Genomic DNA, 19,713 nt, shown 5'->3' with positions numbered 1-19,713 from the left:
AGCTCGATAAAATTTACAAGCCATTCAAGTCGAGTATTATCAAACTTGAATTCAGCTTGATTGATAATTCAAATTCGTTTCAATAATTATCAAATTGGGCCTGAATTTTTTTCGAATCAAACTTAAGTAACTTGTAAACACCAGTATCTCATTTATCCCCTGATTCAAGCCCCTTAACAGTAAACCTAGTTTGGTTAGTTTCGTTTTCTTTATTTTTTATACTAATTTTAAATTTTTTCATTCATATTCATAACAAATTTAAGTAAAAAATAATCGATAATTCTTATGTATTATTTTTTAAAAATGTTTTTTATAGATTTTTTATTAATTTATTTTACTATTTAAAGTACACAATGTTTATTCTCACATATCAATTTTTAATTACAAATTAAATAAAAGTATAAATTGATTTGGGATAGTGGTTTTTAAATTTTTATTCTAAAAACCCTAAACCCCAAACATATTCAGTTTGTGACTTTATTTTTAACCCTAACTAGATTAATTAATTGACTCTAGAGTGGTTAGTTATGCCAATTACGACTTAAATTTGAAATTTGATTCGATCAATGTAATACAAATATGTTTTAATTTAATTTGTATTTACCTGGATTTAAATTTGACCATAACTTAAAGTTGACTTAAACTTGAAACGATTTGAAGCCAATATTATTTAAATATTAAATGACTCAAACTCAAAATAATTAAATCATGAAATGATCTAAACTTGAAAATTTAAATGGCTAAAGTCCAAAAAAAACAACTTGAACTTGAAAGCATAAAAGCCCAAACTATTTAAAAAATTTAAAATTTGACCTTATTCATGTGCACAATTGAAAGAACTAACTTGATAAGCAGAAGGTAGGTATACGAATGAGACACTAGTGCTCGCAAGTTATTTGAGTTTGATTAAAGAAACCCGATTTCGATTCGATAATTATCAATACGAGCTCAAACTATCGATCAAACCGAACTAGAACATTATAATACTCTTTTCAAACAACTCATGAACCTACTCTAACATTTCATTTTAATATATTTTTATATCATGAAAACACATTTTTATCCTTATAGAAATAGCTTGTACAAATAAACTGAATCGAACTAGAGTTCAAGCATAAAATTGATAAGAGCTTGACTGAGTTTGAGCTCAAATATATCTCGAGTCAAATTTAAACTTAAAAAATAATCTTCGATAAAATTATATCAAATAATAAGTTCCAATTTTCAAATTAAGCTCAAGCCCAAACCTGCTTTTACCTGAGTTTATTTTGGCTAATTATACCTCCAGCCCAAGGATTAAATTGGAGTAACAATAGCAAAAGACAATTAAATTATGTCATAAGTATTTATATTTTTTGAATTTTAGAATTTAGTCTCTAGACTTTTCAGATTTCAAAATTCATATCCAACTCTTATCATTGTTAATTTTTTTCTTATTAAAATTGTTAGTATGACATTTTAAAATTTAAGAAAAATACTCACTTGGTAGTCACGTAATTAAAAAAATGACATTGGAATTAACCTGAATTTAACATTGTTAAAAGTTAGACTTGAAATTTGAAATCTATAAAGTACAAGGACAAAATTTCTGAAAATAAAAATATAGAGACTAAATTATAAAATTCCAAAAAGTACAGGGACTTATTGCACATTTTATCTGCAAAAGACCTAAAAAAAACGCTGCGTTTTAAGTTTTGCACGGTGGATCCCGCTAAACTAGAGGTGCAGATCGTCTATAAATAGAGTTCGGTGTCCCTGAAACATTTTCTCAGATTTCTCAGTATAGGAACAATCTATTTTTTTCTCAGGCAAGGAAAAATCGCTTGAATTAAATAAATATATATTCAAACCTATCGATCTCTAAAGGGCTGATAATCCGATAAGGAAACCGGTTTTCCCAATACACGGATTTAAGCAAAAACATGGGACATGGTAACAAAGGAAACCGGAAATCCATGATTTTTGCAGTTTTGATTTATTTTTTTAAACGGTTTTGTATAACATTTTAATGATTCTCAGGTGAAAGAGGTCGGCCCAACAAAAAGTTCAAATTTGCCAAGGTTGGGGGAATTTCTATATATATTTTGTTTGAATTTTATGGGTTTTGTAAATTTTTCCTTACAAAAGCATGATTCGTTTTGGGTTTTTTTTTTGCAGGATGATCACAGGGGCTCAGCTATGGAAGATGATTATTCTTTTTATCCTGATGAAGCCGATGATGAACCTCGTGATGGTACTCATTTGTTTGCTCTTTTTTTGCTTTTAATCTATTTAGATTGAATTTGAGTTGTATTTGGTTTTTTTTTTATTATTTTAATTTATGATTAATTTTGAAGGTGAGAATGAAGGAAAGAAAAGAGATTTTACCAAATTAGAACTAAAACTCGATCATGGTAATCGCCCATTATGGGCTTGTGCTGATGGGCGTATATTTTTGGAGACATTCTCCCCTTTATACAAGCAAGCTTATGATTTTCTCATTGCTATAGCTGAACCCGTTTGCAGGTACTGACCCCATTAATATAATGTGATTTAATTTTAATTTTTTTTTCTTATTGGATGTACATTAACGTGTATGAATGTGAATTTTCAATTTATGTAGGCCGGAGTCAATGCACGAGTATAATCTCACACCACATTCCTTGTATGCTGCGGTATCTGTGGGGTTGGAGACAGAAACAATTATATCGGTCTTGAATAAATTATCCAAGACTAAGCTTCCTAAAGAAATGATTGATTTCATTCATGCTTCTACCGCTAATTATGGCAAAGTTAAGCTTGTGCTTAAGAAGAATCGTTATTTTATCGAATCCCCATTTCCGGAGGCAAGTTGGTTGTTTTTGGTACCTTTATAATTTATTGGAATTTATTGATTCTTTGGGTATTAATTGTTTGGTGATGTTTGATCCTTGCAGGTTCTGAAGAAACTGCTTCAAGATGAGGTTATAGGTCGAGCAAGGCTTGTTTCTGAGGTTTGTTACATTATTTGAATTGAGCTTGTTGATTTATTTTGTTTATTGCATTTGAGGCATAAGCTTAATCTTCTTTTAGTGGTTATTCTCTTTTCTTCCCATTGAAATCATGCTTTTGGTCTAAATGATATCTTCTCATGCAAATCAGTTTCTGTGACACTTTGTCCTGCCGTATGCTTTTTCACTCAAAGGTCTCAATCTGATTCTGCTTAGTGTTCTCTTAGATGCTAGCGTTGAATAATAGTCTAGGAGAAACAGTTTGAAAGAATAATTTAAGCTCAATTGGATTCATTGGGTCACTTTCTGTAGGTTCATGAGTTTCCATGTGGGATTCTTTATTGTTAACTTGCTTGGTTTTTTGGTTGTCATGTTTCTTCCGGATGCTTGTCAACTATTTTCTTGACTTCCCTTTTGTTTTCCTTCATTTCTAAGGAGATGTTCCCTTCTTTTTTCTTTTCTTTTTTTTTCCCCCTTCTGGATTGTGTTTTAATCAATCCACTATGGATACTGTATAGAATGCGCAGGGAAGTGATGGATTTACAATCAGCAAAACTGCGGGTGAAATTGAGTCAGGCCATAGTGGTTTGCTTATGGAATCAGAACTGGCAGCTGCTGCTGAAGAGAAAGAAACACATGCATTTGAAATTGACCCTGCTCAGGTATTTATTTTTCATTTTTCTTTGACTTCTCATTTCAACTTCATGCTGCATAATTTCCTTGAGGATTAGTGCATTTGATTTCAACTAATTAGTTTAGAACTAAAAGACTTATGTAGAGTATGCTTACAGAGGCTGCCTTATTTTTCGTTGCTTTTATGACCAACTTGTATGTTGGTATCTGAGTTCTGTTTAGCCATATTTTAGCTTCTGCATTCCTATCTTGTGATGTCTTAAGGAAATGAGTCAGCGATGTTTGAAATGAATATCTTTGGATACATCATTCTATTAGAAGATGCTTTGCTTATAGTTTGACTAAACTGCTGTCATATTTGAACTGGAATTGGATTATGCTACTTATAAGTTTTTGCCTTGTACATTGCCAGGTTGAAAATGTAAAGCAAAGATGCTTGCCAAATGCTTTAAATTATCCAATGTTGGAGGAGTATGACTTCAGAAACGACAGTGTGAGTAACATTTATCATTTTCTTGACACTAGTAATAAAGTGGCTTTCAACAAATGGTGATAACTGAGTTCATAATATCCGGATCCGGGTATTATCCTGGAGTTCTTATTGTTTCTTTGAATTGTAGGTCAATCCTGACCTTGACATGGAACTGAAGCCTCATGCACAGCCACGACCATATCAGGAAAAGAGTCTTAGTAAAATGTTTGGAAATGGTGAGATCATCAATACTATAATTTGTTCAACTAGTTGTTATTGTGCTTAATATTCTCACATTCCATTTTTATTGTATTGATGACACCTTAACTTCTTCAATGGAAGAATTATATGCCTTTTCTAACTTACAATGTACTGAATTGTTGATCTGTCACTTATAAGTTACAATAACAATGAAAATATGGATTTTGTGTTGTTAGAAGAGCACTTTTATCATTCTATTTCAGAAATTTGTGGACATGCTTCAACTTGTTTCTATTGTTAGGTTTCTAAAATATATAAAACAAATAAACTCTCGTTTGCACGAGTGCTGGATTTGAGACAACTTCACCTGAGTTTCATTCATGCAGGTAGAGCCAGATCCGGCATTATTGTGCTACCTTGTGGTGCCGGAAAGTCTCTAGTCGGTGTTTCTGCAGCAAGCCGAATAAAGAAAAGTTGCCTTTGTTTGGCTACAAATGCGGTTTCAGTGGATCAGTGGGCTTTTCAATTTAAACTCTGGTCAACCATACGGGATGAAAATATTTGCCGTTTTACATCTGACAGCAAAGAGAGGTTCCGTGGCAATGCTGGTGTGGTTGTAACAACATATAATATGGTTGCTTTTGGTGGTAAGCGGTCTGAAGAATCTGAAAAGATTATTGAAGAGATAAGGAACAGAGAATGGGGACTGCTTCTTATGGATGAGGTAATTACTAATTGTCATCGTTCTTGTCATTTATGTACCTTTAAGGAAGTTTTTCAACTTTATATGCACTGATTGCATTTTTTCTTGGTAGGTGCACGTTGTCCCTGCTCACATGTTTAGGAAAGTCATTAGTATCACCAAATCCCATTGCAAACTGGGGCTTACTGGTACTCTATTTTTTTTTGCTGTGATGCATCTCTAGCTCTCAGCTACCTCTTACATGTGAATATTTAAAATAAAATATCTAAATCCTTTTTTGTAGCCACACTTGTGAGAGAGGATGAAAGAATTACAGATTTGAACTTCCTTATTGGTCCCAAATTGTATGAAGCAAATTGGCTGGATCTAGTAAAAGGAGGGTTCATAGCAAACGTTCAGTGCGCTGAAGTCTGGTGCCCGATGACAAAGGAGTTTTTTGCTGAATATTTGAAGAAAGAAAATTCCAAGAAGAAACAGGTTCATTTATCTAAACAGTTCACCTTAATTTGTTGGTTCTTAACAAGTTTTGGTGTTAATTTTGACTGCACATATTTGGAATTCGGTCATGCTGATTTTGTTTTTTCTTTTTTAATAAGACTAGTAGCCAACAGTTAACCTTACTGTTCTTGGTTGCCTCTTGCATTTCAGGCACTTTATGTGATGAATCCTAATAAGTTCAGGGCATGTGAGTTTCTCATACGGTTCCATGAACGAGAGCGTGGTGATAAGATAATTGTCTTTGCTGACAATCTTTTTGCACTGGTTGAGTATGCAATGAAGCTACGCAAGCCTATGATCTATGGTGCTACCAGGTTATTTGTGAATATCAATTGCTGTCCTTTTTGTATTGTTTTTATATTGTTGTGTCAATCTTCCCTTGTAATGTGCAGCCATCTTGAGAGGACAAAAATTCTCCAGGCATTCAAGACTAGTCGTGATGTGAACACTATTTTCCTCTCAAAGGTATTCATCAGCAGATTATGTTTTACTCAGTATTGTCAGTGAATGTAGAGAAATGCTGCACAATTTTGATTATGAGCTACTATCGCACCCCCATCAAAAAGCCAAGTTTTACTTTTATTCTCCCCTCTTTTGGTCCCTATAATGTGTTGGGTTTTGGGAGGATGGGGTGGCGGCGGCATGTAGAAATGATTCAAATTAACTGCAATATAGTCTTAAATGCATTTGGCCTTAATTATCTATTATAGTTAACAGCATCTAATCTGTTTTAAGATGATGAGACTGCTAGTTTTGTTCCCAAGTGGATTCTTTTCATGAAAATGGTTTGGTGTTTCTGTTTCTCTCTACAGGTTGGTGATAACTCAATAGATATTCCTGAGGCAAATGTGATCATTCAGATTTCATCACATGCTGGTTCAAGACGTCAAGAAGCCCAGCGTTTGGGACGTATTCTTAGGGCAAAGGTTTGTGTTACAGTGTTATTTTGCATCTGACAATTTTCATCATTGCTTTACTAATCGGCTGCATATGTTGGTGAACGAGTCCTTTGATAAATGCAACAAACATAAAAATTGAAATTCTTATACGGCTGCAATAGGGTAAACTTGAAGATAGGATGGCAGGTGGTAAAGAAGAGTACAATGCATTTTTCTATTCCCTTGTTTCAACAGATACACAGGTAGATATCTATCATCTTTCAATGCCATAGCTATTGTTAAGTATTTGTTATGTTAAAGATGGTTTTTTAACGAAAATAATGTATAACCTGTTACCCTTTGCAGGAAATGTACTACTCAACTAAAAGGCAGCAGTTTCTAATTGATCAAGGTTATAGCTTTAAGGTACATCATTTACTATGTAACCTGTATGTGGTTAATACTTTGTCTATTCTTTTGTACGACAAAAATCGTGCATATGGTACTCGTGAAAATAGAAGTGTGTGTGATTTGGCAAAATTTTGAAAGCAAATACTTCTGACAGGTGATAACAAGCTTGCCTCCTTCTGATGCTGGTGCCGACTTGAGTTACTACCATCTCGATGAGCAGTTGGCTCTTTTAGGAAAGGTGCTTATTTATCCTTTTATAACTTTTAAAAGTTTAAGAGATTGTTGAACTCAATAGTCACTGACAAGTTCTACAAATCAGGTCTTGACTGCTGGTGATGATGCGGTTGGTTTGGAGCAGTTAGAAGAAGATGCAGATGATATAGCCCTTCACAAAGCTCGTCGCTCTATGGGATCCATGAGTGCAATGTCGGGTGCAAATGGAATGGTCTACATGGAATACAGGTATAAAAAATGTCTCGATTTCCTTCTCATGTTTTCTTTCTCTGTCTAGCTGACCTTTAAGAGGACAAGAGCAAGCCCTATTTCTGTTAGTCTATCATAAACCTTCTACCAATTAAAGTTGATTTATTTACGTATTAATCCGCATATACGAATCTTTTCCGTTTGCAGCACTGGAAAGCATAAACTTATGGGGCATGGCCAGAATAAGAGTAAACCTAAGGATCCATCCAAGCGGCATCATTTGTTTAAGAAACGCTTTGGTTGAGATGAAAGCCAAACCATGCAGAATGATGGTTGTTTTATGACAATCTACGAGGTTACTTCCCGCATTGTTTTGTTTAAGAGATGCTATGGTCGAGATGAAAAGCATAAACCCGAATTACGTTTGGTTTATATATATCATCTAAGAGGTTCCAAGAAGAAGAAGAAGAAGAGTTTTATTTCTTCAGAACTTGAATTACTTTAATGCCAAATAAACAAATTGCTTATAGAATTTGTACTCTGTAAGGTATCTGTTTGTCTTGAGGTAACCTCTCTGTATGAACATGGCTGGCAATGGCATATGAGCATGTTATTTCCTAAAATTTCTACATTTTTGTATGACTTTGCATTTTGGAAATATAGTATCTTGAAGCGAGGATTGTACTGTTTGAAATGAAAACATCGAACAAAGAAGTCCAAGACTGAACAAAGGTAATGGGTTAAAATTAGAAAATATTGCTTTTAACAGATATATTTTGGCAATATGGTGCATAACTTGAAGCAGAGTTTTTAACATTAAAATTATATTATTCTTTTTTAATTATTATCTAAATTTGTTACTTTTAACATTAAAATTATCTTTTATGTATGGCTAACCTAACCTTATATCTGATTTTCATTCTTTGTCATAATCAATGATCATGGTGCCACATTAGCAAAGTTTCTGTTGATGAATTTGATTGGTAATAGTTGTCGACATGGTAAATAGGGAAATGTAACTATATTAAAATTAATTTGGACAATTGATGTTATAGTTAATTTAGATTTGGCCATACAATTGTTCAGTTTGGACGAGTGTAAAGTTGTAAAAAAATAACAAATAATAATAAATAAATTTTTTAATATATATGCTTCAATAGCTACAAAGTAAAACAACAGTTGTCGATTGAGTTTTTGCTTGATTGTCATGTGTATTTGTGTCAACGCAGGAAGACGTGGGTTTGAGTGCCTTGAAGCATATTATCCTCCTATTTATGGGTTGAGGATGGGTTATGAATAGTTCTAAGCATTGTCTCAAAAAGATCAAATATGATGGACTATGAGTAGTTTTAAGTATTGTATCAAAAAAATTAAATATGACCAGAACCTATGATGAGATTGTTCTATTACCTAACTTAATACACAAATTACTCATTTTCATTTCTGTCAATAATATATAATTATATATATATAACTTTTGTTAAATTATAGTTTCGATGTTTTTATTATCATAAAATTTGAAATTTAAGTTTTATATTTTAATTTGAGATAATTTGATTCTTTTAATTTTAAATAACTTTTACATTAACTATTCTTCTTAAAAGTATTAATGTATATTTTTTATTCTTAAAAATATTATTAAACATTTAGTTGACATATGAACTTTTTATTGGATTAAATTGTTTGACTGATTTGTTATTTAAATTGCCATTTTAGCAAAATTTCATCTCAACACTTCTACAAAAGTAGTTTAGGTGTTAATAAAGTTATTAAAATTTATGTTAAATTAAAATACAATAAATAAAATCAAAATTTTAATAAAGTAAAAGGGTCAAAATTAAAATTTAAACTTTAATTTTTAAAGAAAATTACACAAAATTATAACTAAATAATTTTTTTGGTGAAAATAAAACAAATTATATAAGATTATAATTCTCAAAAGCACCACTTATTTTGTCTTGTTTTGTACTAGGGTGAGTTAGATTTAGCTGGTTTCTTGGATCTTTCGAATTGTTTTCGGCTTTTATTCTAGTTTTATATTAAATTTAGGTTCTGAGTTTTTAGATTTATTTTGATAAAATAAATTTTGTTTTTACAAGGGTTAAACATTATTAATAAAGTTTCAAAAATAATTTTCATAAATATTTTCAGAAAATTAAAATTTCAAGTAAATTATAAAAATCAATAACTATTATATAATATATTTTAAAATAATAAATTTTATATAAAAACTTTAAATTATTTTTCATTATTTTAAATATAAAATATTTACATTTACATCATAAAAAATTAAAATTAAAAAAATGAAATTCAATTTGATTTAAATGAATATAATTTTCTAATTTGTATTCTAAAATTGTAGAAACACCGTGATTAGAACAAATTTTTGATTTATCGATTTTTTGAATCCTAATTTTTTATATCATTTCATTTTCATTTTAAGATTTATATATTTATTAATTTTTTTGACATAATGTTTAGAACTATTCATAGCTAGATCTGCTCATGGGTCGGATTATTCGCCCAGGCCTGAAGGTCCGCCCGGTATTTGGGAGGGTTTAAGCAAAAATATTAAGTTCGAAAAATTGGCATGGACAAAAAAATTAGGCCCTTTTAAAATATAGATCAGGCTTGAGCTTGAACATTCAAGGCCTAAGCTCGACCTGGCCCGTTTTAAATTTATAATACTTTATAATATGTTATTTTTATATATTATGTAATTTAGAATACATTAAAAAAATAAACCTTTACTAAATATATAATACTACTCTAATGTAAATATTAAAATAATGTTAAGATGACTATATAAATATTTAAAAAAATAAAAAATAATATGATCGGGTAAAAAATGAGCTTGGGTTAATTTTTTACAAATATGAGTAAGTTTGAGCAAAATTTCAAACCTAGATTTCGGGTCAGGCTGGGTTTGGATAAACCTAAAGTATATTAATATTATGCTTAGACTCGACTCGATCCATGAACACCTCTACTCATAGCCCCCCTCACCCTATAAATAGAAGGATAATGTGCTTCAGTGCACTCGAACCTACATGCATTGACAACAATACTTATGTTAATTAAACTAAAACTTAATCGAGAATACTTATTATTACTAATTTTCTAAGTTTGTACCAAACTTATTTACTCATAACGCAAATGGCGCTCTGTTTCCTAATTTGCTTAACTTTCTCCGTCTTCTTCTCTTTTCTCCCTTCTACATTGGGAATTCTTTCATTTTTCTCATTCGGTTTTTATAGATTTTTCGATTCTTTTCAAATGCGTAAAAGCAGAGCCACCCCATTAGCCCATTCAACTTTCCAATTCCTTCAACCCTTTTTCTTTCTTCAATCTCTATTTTGAAGAATTTTTGAAGAATTTTTCTTTTGAGCCATGGCGTCGGAAATACAAATGAAGAACATACAACTTCGCCAGAACTATCAAAATTTTTGGCAAACCGATCTCATGAACACCATGGAACTCGACCCTCTTTGTATTTTCCTCTTACCTTCTATCTACTCTTATAATTTTCTTTCGGCATAATGATAAATTTAATAGTTAACATTTATATTTTTTTTTAAAAAAAATTTGAGCTAAACTTGACTTTGAAATTTAAAAAGAAAAATTCGAATTTACCTATTTTAAAAAGGTTATTACTAAAATTTAACCAAAAAAAGAGAGCTAATTTTGCTATTTTCTATATATTTTGAACTTTTATTGTTGATTTATGGTCATTCTTTGTGTTTTTATTTTCCCAGATTGTTGCTTTGCTTGTTGGTGGTAAGTACTGTTTTCTACTTGTTTGTTTAATTGCTTCAATTAGCTAGTGTTCTTATTATTGATGGTTCAAGGTTTGGTATAGTGGCCCATGTGCGTCGTACTTGCTTCGAAGACGAGCACTTTACAATGACATGAAAAGGTAAACATTCATGCATTTGTTTCCTCTTTCACCACAAATTAATGATGTCTGTCTTGGTTCAAACATGATTCTATATGTTCTATCTTTGTAGGTATAAATGTTGTGCTGGTTATATGCCATGTAGTGGTAAGTGTAAAGAAAATAAATGTCCCGAGTTTTGCCTTTGTACTGAGGTACGAACTTTGTCCCTATGCTCTAACTTCAACTCCTACCTTAATTTATAAATGTGTTGTCACCTTTGGTACAATAGATATTGATTTAAAATTTTATTTTATAATTAATTTAAATTTATGTATTAATTTTATCGATTTAACACTAATATATTAAGTCAATGAGGCTTTGGTATTGTTGGTTAATGTTGAGTCTTCCCAACCTTAAATTTGAAGGCTTGAGTTTAAGTCTCACAATTTGCAGTTGCGATGTGTGGAATCTCCTTCTCATTATGTGCATATGCCAGGAGGATCTTTGTGAGAGAGTTGTGTTTCGGAATGATCAGAGCAAAATTGCATAAATTTAGCTATACATTCATACTAATAATAAAATTTGTGAGTTTGATGCTACGAGTTAAGTCACATTTAAGGGTGTATTTAAGGGTGTGTTCGATAAGTTGAAAATTTAATTATTAAATTTTTATTGCTAAATTTTATAAGTGCTAAATTTATATTAAAAAATTGTTTGATAAATTAGTAAATATAAATACTGAATATAATTATATTGTTTGATAAGTATAAATATTGATTTTAAAAGATTGTTTATTTTTTTAGTTTTAATCTTATTAATATAATATTTTATATTATTTTGGATAGTTTTGGATAAAAGATACATATAAAAGATACATATTATTTTAATTTTTAATAAAATAAAATCAAGTTAATATTTTTCATGAGTAGCTACTTTTTTGTTGAAAATTTTATCTTAAATAAAAAATAAAAAAAAACATTTAAAATTTTAAAAAATAAAAATAAAAACAAAAATTTAAAATAATTTATCAAATACACCCTAAATAAAAAAAATTAACAAAATCAATAAATTATAAGCTACACATTTAATATATTAAGCCTTAAAATCAAATCCACTTTTAACATTCCACTTAAGGTAATTAACAATATATAACCTTTTTTTAATATATATTTTTTGTTGAATGTACTTGAGAGGTCCCTCTAATATAGGGACTTAATCAAATTAATCTCTTTGCTATTAAATAGATTAATATAGTCCCTGTACTATTAAAAAGAATTAAATAAGGTTAAGTTTAAAAAATATAATTTATTATTTAATAGAGTTAATATTTTTAAAGTTTAATGATTTTGTAGATAAGATTTTTGTTTGTAATTGAATTACAAATTTGAACTTATTTGGTTCTTTTTAATAGTATAGGGACTAAATTGATCTATTTAATAATAGAGGGACTAATTTGATCCGGTCTTTATAATACAAACCTATATTTTTCACACACATGGGTGTCCATGTATCAAGTACAAACTATTTGCCTATACATTCTTCCATTCCTGTATATTCTTCCATTACATTATCATGGTTTCCTTTTGTTGTTGTTGCATTACCAGGTATTTTGTTGCTTTGGAAACTCAGTGGCATCTACACGATTTCTATTACAAGACGAATTAAATATTCAAACAACAGAGTGTGACAATTGCATCATTGTAATATTTTCTCTCTTCCTATTAGAGTTATTCATGGGTCGGGTTGGGTCAAGTAAAAAATCTAGGCTCATTTTTAGGCTCGGACCTGTCTTGAAAAATGGGTCTAAAATTTTTCTCAAGTTCGGCCCAAATAAAAATACTAAAACTCGAGCTCGACCTGCACATATTAAAAAATTATATTATTTTTTATATAAAAATAAATTTAAAAGGTATAATGCATCAAATACACTGAAAACATTAAAATAAATATTTTCTAACAAATAGAAAAAATAAAAAAAATTAAATAACACTAAAATAAGTGCAACTTAAAAAGTAAATACCTTTAAAATAGTAGCAGAAATAATAATAAAACAAGAGTTATACAATATTCAAACAATAACAACAAAATAGTAGCGGAATGATAACAAAACAATGAAAAAACAGCAGAAATATTTTTTTACAAATTCGGGCTAGACTCGGGCAAAAAAATGTTTACTTGAGGCCCAATCAGTTTAAAAAACGGGCTTTACTTTTTTTGTCAAAGTCTATTTTTTGGGTCTATATTTTAGTACAAACTCTTTTTTTTGAGCGAATCTTTGGTCAGACCACTCTACGTATCTCTAAATATATGATCTCCACTATTTTTTTTTACCATTGAATTTAACATATTGTTGCTTGATATATACATACAGGCTTTCATGTTATGCCTACAACAAGTTGCCTGCATATTTTCTTTTGTTGCAATGATTATTGGAAACGATGAGATTCGAGAAGCCGCGCATATACTCAACTGTTTGGCCGATATAGCTTATTGCTCGTAAGGATTTCCTTCCTTTATCAGTAGTGGACCTCGGTGTTAAGTTTTGGAAGGGTTTAATTAAAATTTTTTAAGGGTTTAATTAAAAATTTTTAACTTTTGAGGGTTTAGTAAGATTTTTCAAAAATGATGGGGTTTAATAAAAAAATTTTCAAAAAAATTTGAGGGGCTTAATAAGATTTTTTTAAAATTTTGATAGACCTAGTTAAAATTTTCAAAAATTTTAAAGGGCCTAACAACAGTTTTCCAAAATTTTGGGGGCCCTGTTCCCTGTCCTCCTATTTATTTATTTATTATTGTTTTTACACTTACCAAAATATAAAAAGGAAGCAATTTATTTTGACATTAAAAAAATTATAATTTATTTATTTATTTTATCTTAACATCTCAATATGAAAAATTTTGACTTCACCCATAGGCCATAAACAATACTTGTTTTTTCAGCTAATTTTGCTTAAAAATGGTATACTGAAAGTTTTTTTTTTTTTTATTTTTTCCTTTTGCAGGGTCTGTCCATGCATGCAGGTACTAAGTGCTTCTAAATTGTAATACGTGCAAATAGGAATCACGTAATAAATTTAGTCTTTAATATTTATATATTTTTATTAATCAAAAAATCAAAAAATTTAAAAATATATAAAAAATTCATAAAATTTAAAAAATTATTATGAAATACATGTGGATTGCCATGCTAATTGCCATGTTTAAAATTTTAAAGTTTTAGTCAATATTTTTGTTAAAAAAAACAATTCAACTCTTTTTAAAAAGTTGATAATAAAATTAGACTTTTCTGTAAGATTGATGGCCAAAATTGTCTCTTTTTAGGAAATCGAGGGTCAAATTTAACTAAAAAATATAAGGGTTAAATTAAAAAATGATGTAAACATTGAAGACTAAATTTAAATTACACCAATAAAAAAAATTATGGTTATGTTTGAGGCAACTTATTGTGTTTCAAAGTAATGTGAAAAAAACCCCCCACAAAAATCCAACTTTTTTAGGGGTTAAATTGTTTAACTTAATTTTTTCACGTGACTTTCAAACACTGAAGTTAATATTTTCTAATATTATTGTTTTTTTCTATTTATTTTAAAATTAAATGTAAAAAAATTAAATTACTAACTTTATAATACATCGTAATTTAATTGAAAATATTTAATTAATTTTACTTATAATAACTTTTAAATGTTTTTTCTGCGAATGCAGACACAACATAAGATTGAAATGGACAAAAGAGACCGCATGTTCGGTCCCCGACCGATGACAATACCTCCGATCCAGTTTATGTTGCGGACCGATTATCATCAAAATCCTCCTATGGATGGATATCCACCACCATACCAACAGGCTTATGCACCTGGCTATGTAGTTCAAGATTATCCGCCATCTGTTCCCCCACCACTCGGTTATCATCAAAATCCTCCTATTGATGGATATCCACCACCATACCAACAACCTTATGCACCTGGCTATGTAGCTCAAGATTATCCGTCGTCTGTTCCCCCGCCACCCAATTATCCATCGTCTGTTCCTCCACCACCCAATTATCGACCATCGTGTTAGCTGGTCATTCTTTGAGTTACTTAGGTTGCAAGCCACCTGAGTCTGTATTACCGAGTCATGGATGGAGCTGGTTGCATGCATGTTGTGGCATATATACCTTTGTGATTTGCTTCTTTTGTCATTCCTCATATACAAACAGGTAAAGGTTTCAAATGTATTCTAACAATTTGCCCATTTCTCTATAATTTTCATTTTTAAGTTCATTTTAGGCATCTCTGGTGTTTGTGTCAACTTTTGTAATTCTTATATGTAAATTTTGGTACATAAACCATAATGTTATTATTTTTTGTTAATAGTACATAATTTTAATTGGTATAATAACAAATTTGACCATCAATGTTGATATATTCTATGTAAATGTTGACAGAATGTGTAAATATTGCGTGTTAAATTTATTAAATCAGGACCAAATTGATATAATGTGTAAACTCTAAAAGCTAAATTTGTTATTATACCATTAAAAGTATGTATAATTGATGAAAACATTAATGTTTTTTATTAATTGTCTTTAGTTCCTCATTTTCGAAATCGACAGGGGTTTGCTCTAATTTTTTTTGAGAGGGACCAATTTACTTAATATTGAAATTGAAAGGGGCCTGAGGTTTTTTAATAAAAATGTGACTTTTGAAATTGAAGTTGTGGTTCATCGAAAACAAATAAAGTGCGTTTAGTTGAGAGAATAAGATTATCGGAAATAATTTTATATTCAAGAATTATATTCCTATGTTTATATTAAGAAGATTAATTTGATTTTGACAATGTGATATTACCAATAGTGTTTGGTTCAAAGAATCTAAGATTATGTAATGAGATTATGAGAATGTAACATTACGGGATGAAATGTTCGGTATAATACATTACTTTAATTTATTTGGATGATGGGAAATAAAATTATAGTAATAAAAAAAAAAGAGGTTGATGTTAAGTTTTGAATTGGATGGGAAAATATTAAGATAAATGAATACTTCAATGAATTAATGACTGATTGTCCCAAACTCATCACCTCAACAAGTAAAAGCATCCTCGAAAGAAAAGAGAATAACACATTGGCCAAAATCAAAAGGGACTAATTGTATATATAGCCTCTGCCATCTTTGCTAGTCGTCGAGCTTGGTAACGCGAGTTTTGGAGATCGGAGAATAAAATTATTTGGATTTTGGTTTGCAAATTCGTGACACCTAAAGTTGTTTCATGAAAAAAATTGAACTGTAGAAAGAAGAAGAAAGAGGAGGAGAACTTTTGATTGGTGTAGGCGGTGTGAATGTATAGATATTGAAAGTTAAAGATGCTATTATACAAACTTTAAAAGTCGTTAGGTCATCTTTCCATTTACCATTTAATGGATGGTGACCAAACAAGAAAAAATCGAATAGTTGGGGACTCTTTTATAACTTTTATAGTTGGGTGACTATACGTATAGTTTATCCTATTTATAAATAATATCTTAAATATGCAATTTAAGTTTCTGTAACAAAAATGACAACATCAAGTTTTACAGTGATCTAATACAAGAGCTTTATGAATTTTTATATCAATATCTTCTAATTAATGATGTACTAAATTTGTTAAAAATAAAACAAATGCTATACCAAGGACAATTAAGTAAATGTGTTTTTAAGTAATCTTATATTTTGTTAATTAAACAACAAAATCATACATTCCATCCAAATGGATCAAATATGGCAATGTAACACATCAACTAATTTGATAAGATTAATCAGTTGGCATCGACATTGTTGCCAGTGCAAGAGAGTATGAGTTCAAGTGCGCTGAAATGTATTATCTTCCTATTTAAGGGTTGAGGAGAGGGCTATAGGTAATTCTAGATATTGTATCAAAAAAACCAAGACTAGAATTTTTTTGATGCTGTATTCATATAAAAGGAAGTAAATTAAAAAAAAATACATTCCAATAATCCTATTAGTAGAAAAAATATTACACTGTGCGAATTAGATGCGCTCTAAATAATTTTACATTTCAATAACCTTATGGACAATGACAAGGTCACGAACTATCCTTGTTGAGAAGCACAACCAAAACCTAAAAAAAAAAAAACATTGTCAAAGGTGTCACAACACATATTGGTAAGTAAGTCGATAAAATAATAAAATTGTATTTTAGCTCTTACAAAAATATAGAACTCAATCGCAACTGTTCAAATTTTTTTTTTGATTTTGCCTTTGAGTAGGGGCGGACTACAGCCGACTTGGCATCCGCCAACCGACTCGCTATCAGTGATGGTTGAAGGAGAGGGCATTGGGTGAGACCAACCTTCTTTTTTTATCTATGAACTTGGTGTAATAGATGATATTTGAGGCTTTGTTGAGGTTAAATGATAGTAAGAAGTTCAACCCATAAAAATTGAGGCTATGAAAAAAATGACCATGAACTTATATAATTAAAATTCCCAATAAAAAGAACCCCTCAGAATGCTCATTCTCTCTATAGAATGCTTTTAATTCTTGTCTTTTGCTTTTTGCTTTTGTTTGAGTCCTTCTTGATGGCTTACTATTTATATTTACAGTCTATGTAAACACTCATTTCTTTTGTTTCTCTTATCGAGTTTTTTTAAGTATCTGCTTAATGTCAGTGTTGTTTTCTCGTCTGTTGACATTTTTCCAGTTATTATTGTATTCCATGGCTATTGATGATGAAGGCAATCTTACAAGTTATGTAAAACATATGGTTTAATTTTGTTCAAATATTCATTTTAAGTTTTCAATGAAGTTCCCAAATTCATCACCTCAACAAGTAAAAGCTCCCTCGAAGAAAGAGAATACCATATTGACCAAAATCAAAAGGGAGTAAGGGTCCGTTTGTTTGACTGAAAATGATTTTCGAAAAATAATTTCTGGAGAATGACTTACTTTTCTAGAAAAGTTAATATTTTCTAGTGTTTGGATGAATCTCTGTAAAATATTTTTTGGTGTTTGGACAAATTTTCTGAAAATATTTTATAAAAACTGTTTTAAATGAAACAAATATACATTTGAGATTTATTTTTTTCATCCCGAGTTTATTATTTTAAATATTAAAAACTATATTTTACATTGTTTTTACATATATTACAATGATTTATTTATAAATAAATACATTAAATTAAATATATTAACAATTATAAATTGAAAACAACCCAAGCAAATAGATAATCCCTAATTGTGTTATAAAAAAATAACAAACAAAAATTAAATAATAATAAATTAACTTCCAAACCACAATTAATATTTTAAATTTTGATATCAGATCATAATTTTTGGACTAAAGTTTATACCAGACAATAATATACAAATAAAGTTCATACCAGACAATAATAAACAAAGAATGAAAGAATTAACAAGTTCTTGGACTAAATTTCAATTGTTTTTTTATTATTAGCTTTATATCTCCATTTCTCTTTCTCTAAATAATCAGCATCCAAGAACCTTGAAACAAATATCCAAAGCCTATAAATGTCTTCAAAACTAGTGAGGAACCCAATTGTAGCTGTAACATCTATCCTAGGCTGAAACTCATCTTTTTCCTTCATTTCTTCATGTTTAACACTGAACCAAATGTGTTGTAAACACCCAATGCACAATGAAATATTGTTCCTATTAGTAAGTTTTTGCACTTATCCAAGATCAATCTTTTCCCCTTTCCAATAAAATACATTGAAAGCCACTGTTGGACCTCGATCAAACATTACTTTTGGACCATAGATTTTGATATCATGGATTCCAGTTTTTGAATGCGGATGTTGGAGACTCATCGATGCATTGACCAGCCAGTTAATCAAGCTCCTAATGAATTTGCATGGTCCAAGGCCTTGCATTGTAGGGTGTTTCTGGTTATTGAATCTATTATTTCCTCGATTTCATGCAATGGTGCCTTTCCTTTGGGTGCTTCAAGCTTCAATGGTGGAACAAGGCTCACGATCCCAACATTAGTGGTTGAACCTTTCAAAACAGATAAACCAATGGATTTCTTGATAAACAAGCAGTAAAACCTTGATGGGTTTTCACAAAAAACTTCGAAAAATGAACAAATATGGAAATCAGGATCAAACAATGAAAGCCTTAAAGTCTCCATTTCTTTAGCACCTAATGCAATTGCATCAAGCAATACATGCCATCCATTTTCTTGAACTAAACTCATCCATGTATATGAATATCTAGACCTAGTAACATTTGATTGAAGTGGAATGACAAATAACCCTCATTTTTTCATTATCTTTTTCCTTAACTTCTCTATTTGAATTTGCAGATTAGGCCATGAAAAACAACTGACATGTTTGGTATGAAATTTAATCCAAAAACATATGAAAAAGGGGAGTGATTATCTAGGACACAAACTGAACACTATCATTCAATTGAATCAAAATACATCTATAGACCAACAAACAAACGTAAACTTATACTAAAACCAACAATTAAATTCTCTTTTTTTTCTTAACAACCTCTTTCTTTATTTTCTGCACATTTCATTTATAAATAATCGTTAACCTAAAGTTTTTCTCCATATCTCTCTCTCACTCTTTCTCATATCAATTTTCTATAATAGTTGAATTAAAGACTTAGTGCTAAAGGACATTGCTTTGCCAATTATTACAT

General features: G+C 30.0%; 2 protein-coding genes across 3 annotated transcripts; both read left to right on the top strand.

Moving 5' to 3' along the window:
* Nucleotides 1–1,767: 1,767 nt before the first annotated feature.
* On the top strand, nucleotides 1,768–7,811 carry LOC107929280 (general transcription and DNA repair factor IIH helicase subunit XPB1). 2 transcript variants are annotated; one of them, XM_016860653.2, is made up of 20 exons: nucleotides 1,768–1,932; nucleotides 2,020–2,060; nucleotides 2,158–2,233; nucleotides 2,337–2,505; nucleotides 2,603–2,825; nucleotides 2,916–2,972; nucleotides 3,488–3,631; nucleotides 4,015–4,095; nucleotides 4,223–4,310; nucleotides 4,662–4,999; nucleotides 5,091–5,166; nucleotides 5,262–5,455; nucleotides 5,627–5,790; nucleotides 5,869–5,941; nucleotides 6,289–6,402; nucleotides 6,537–6,617; nucleotides 6,721–6,780; nucleotides 6,920–7,003; nucleotides 7,085–7,227; nucleotides 7,396–7,811. In XM_016860653.2, exons 1-20 carry the CDS (start codon nucleotides 1,923–1,925, stop codon nucleotides 7,490–7,492), a joined length of 2,313 nt encoding a protein of 770 aa, XP_016716142.1. In that variant the 5' UTR covers nucleotides 1,768–1,922; the 3' UTR covers nucleotides 7,493–7,811. The 2 variants fall into 2 exon arrangements, with proteins under 2 accessions (XP_016716142.1, XP_040946408.1); XM_041090474.1 differs by lacking the exon at nucleotides 6,920–7,003.
* Nucleotides 7,812–10,351: 2,540 nt separating this feature from the next.
* Nucleotides 10,352–15,508, top strand: LOC107929226 (uncharacterized). Its single transcript, XM_016860602.2, has 8 exons — nucleotides 10,352–10,678; nucleotides 10,944–10,965; nucleotides 11,048–11,104; nucleotides 11,196–11,277; nucleotides 12,670–12,765; nucleotides 13,437–13,561; nucleotides 14,068–14,086; nucleotides 14,768–15,508. The coding sequence occupies exons 1-8, from the start codon at nucleotides 10,579–10,581 to the stop codon at nucleotides 15,122–15,124; spliced, it is 858 nt and encodes a 285-aa protein (XP_016716091.2). The 5' UTR covers nucleotides 10,352–10,578; the 3' UTR covers nucleotides 15,125–15,508.
* The last annotated feature ends 4,205 nt before the right edge of the window (nucleotides 15,509–19,713 follow it).

Source organism: Gossypium hirsutum, chromosome D03 (genome assembly GCF_007990345.1).
Source record: "Gossypium hirsutum isolate 1008001.06 chromosome D03, Gossypium_hirsutum_v2.1, whole genome shotgun sequence".
Classification (NCBI taxonomy): Eukaryota; Viridiplantae; Streptophyta; class Magnoliopsida; order Malvales; family Malvaceae; genus Gossypium; species Gossypium hirsutum.
This window is presented reverse-complemented; position numbering and strand designations above follow the sequence as displayed.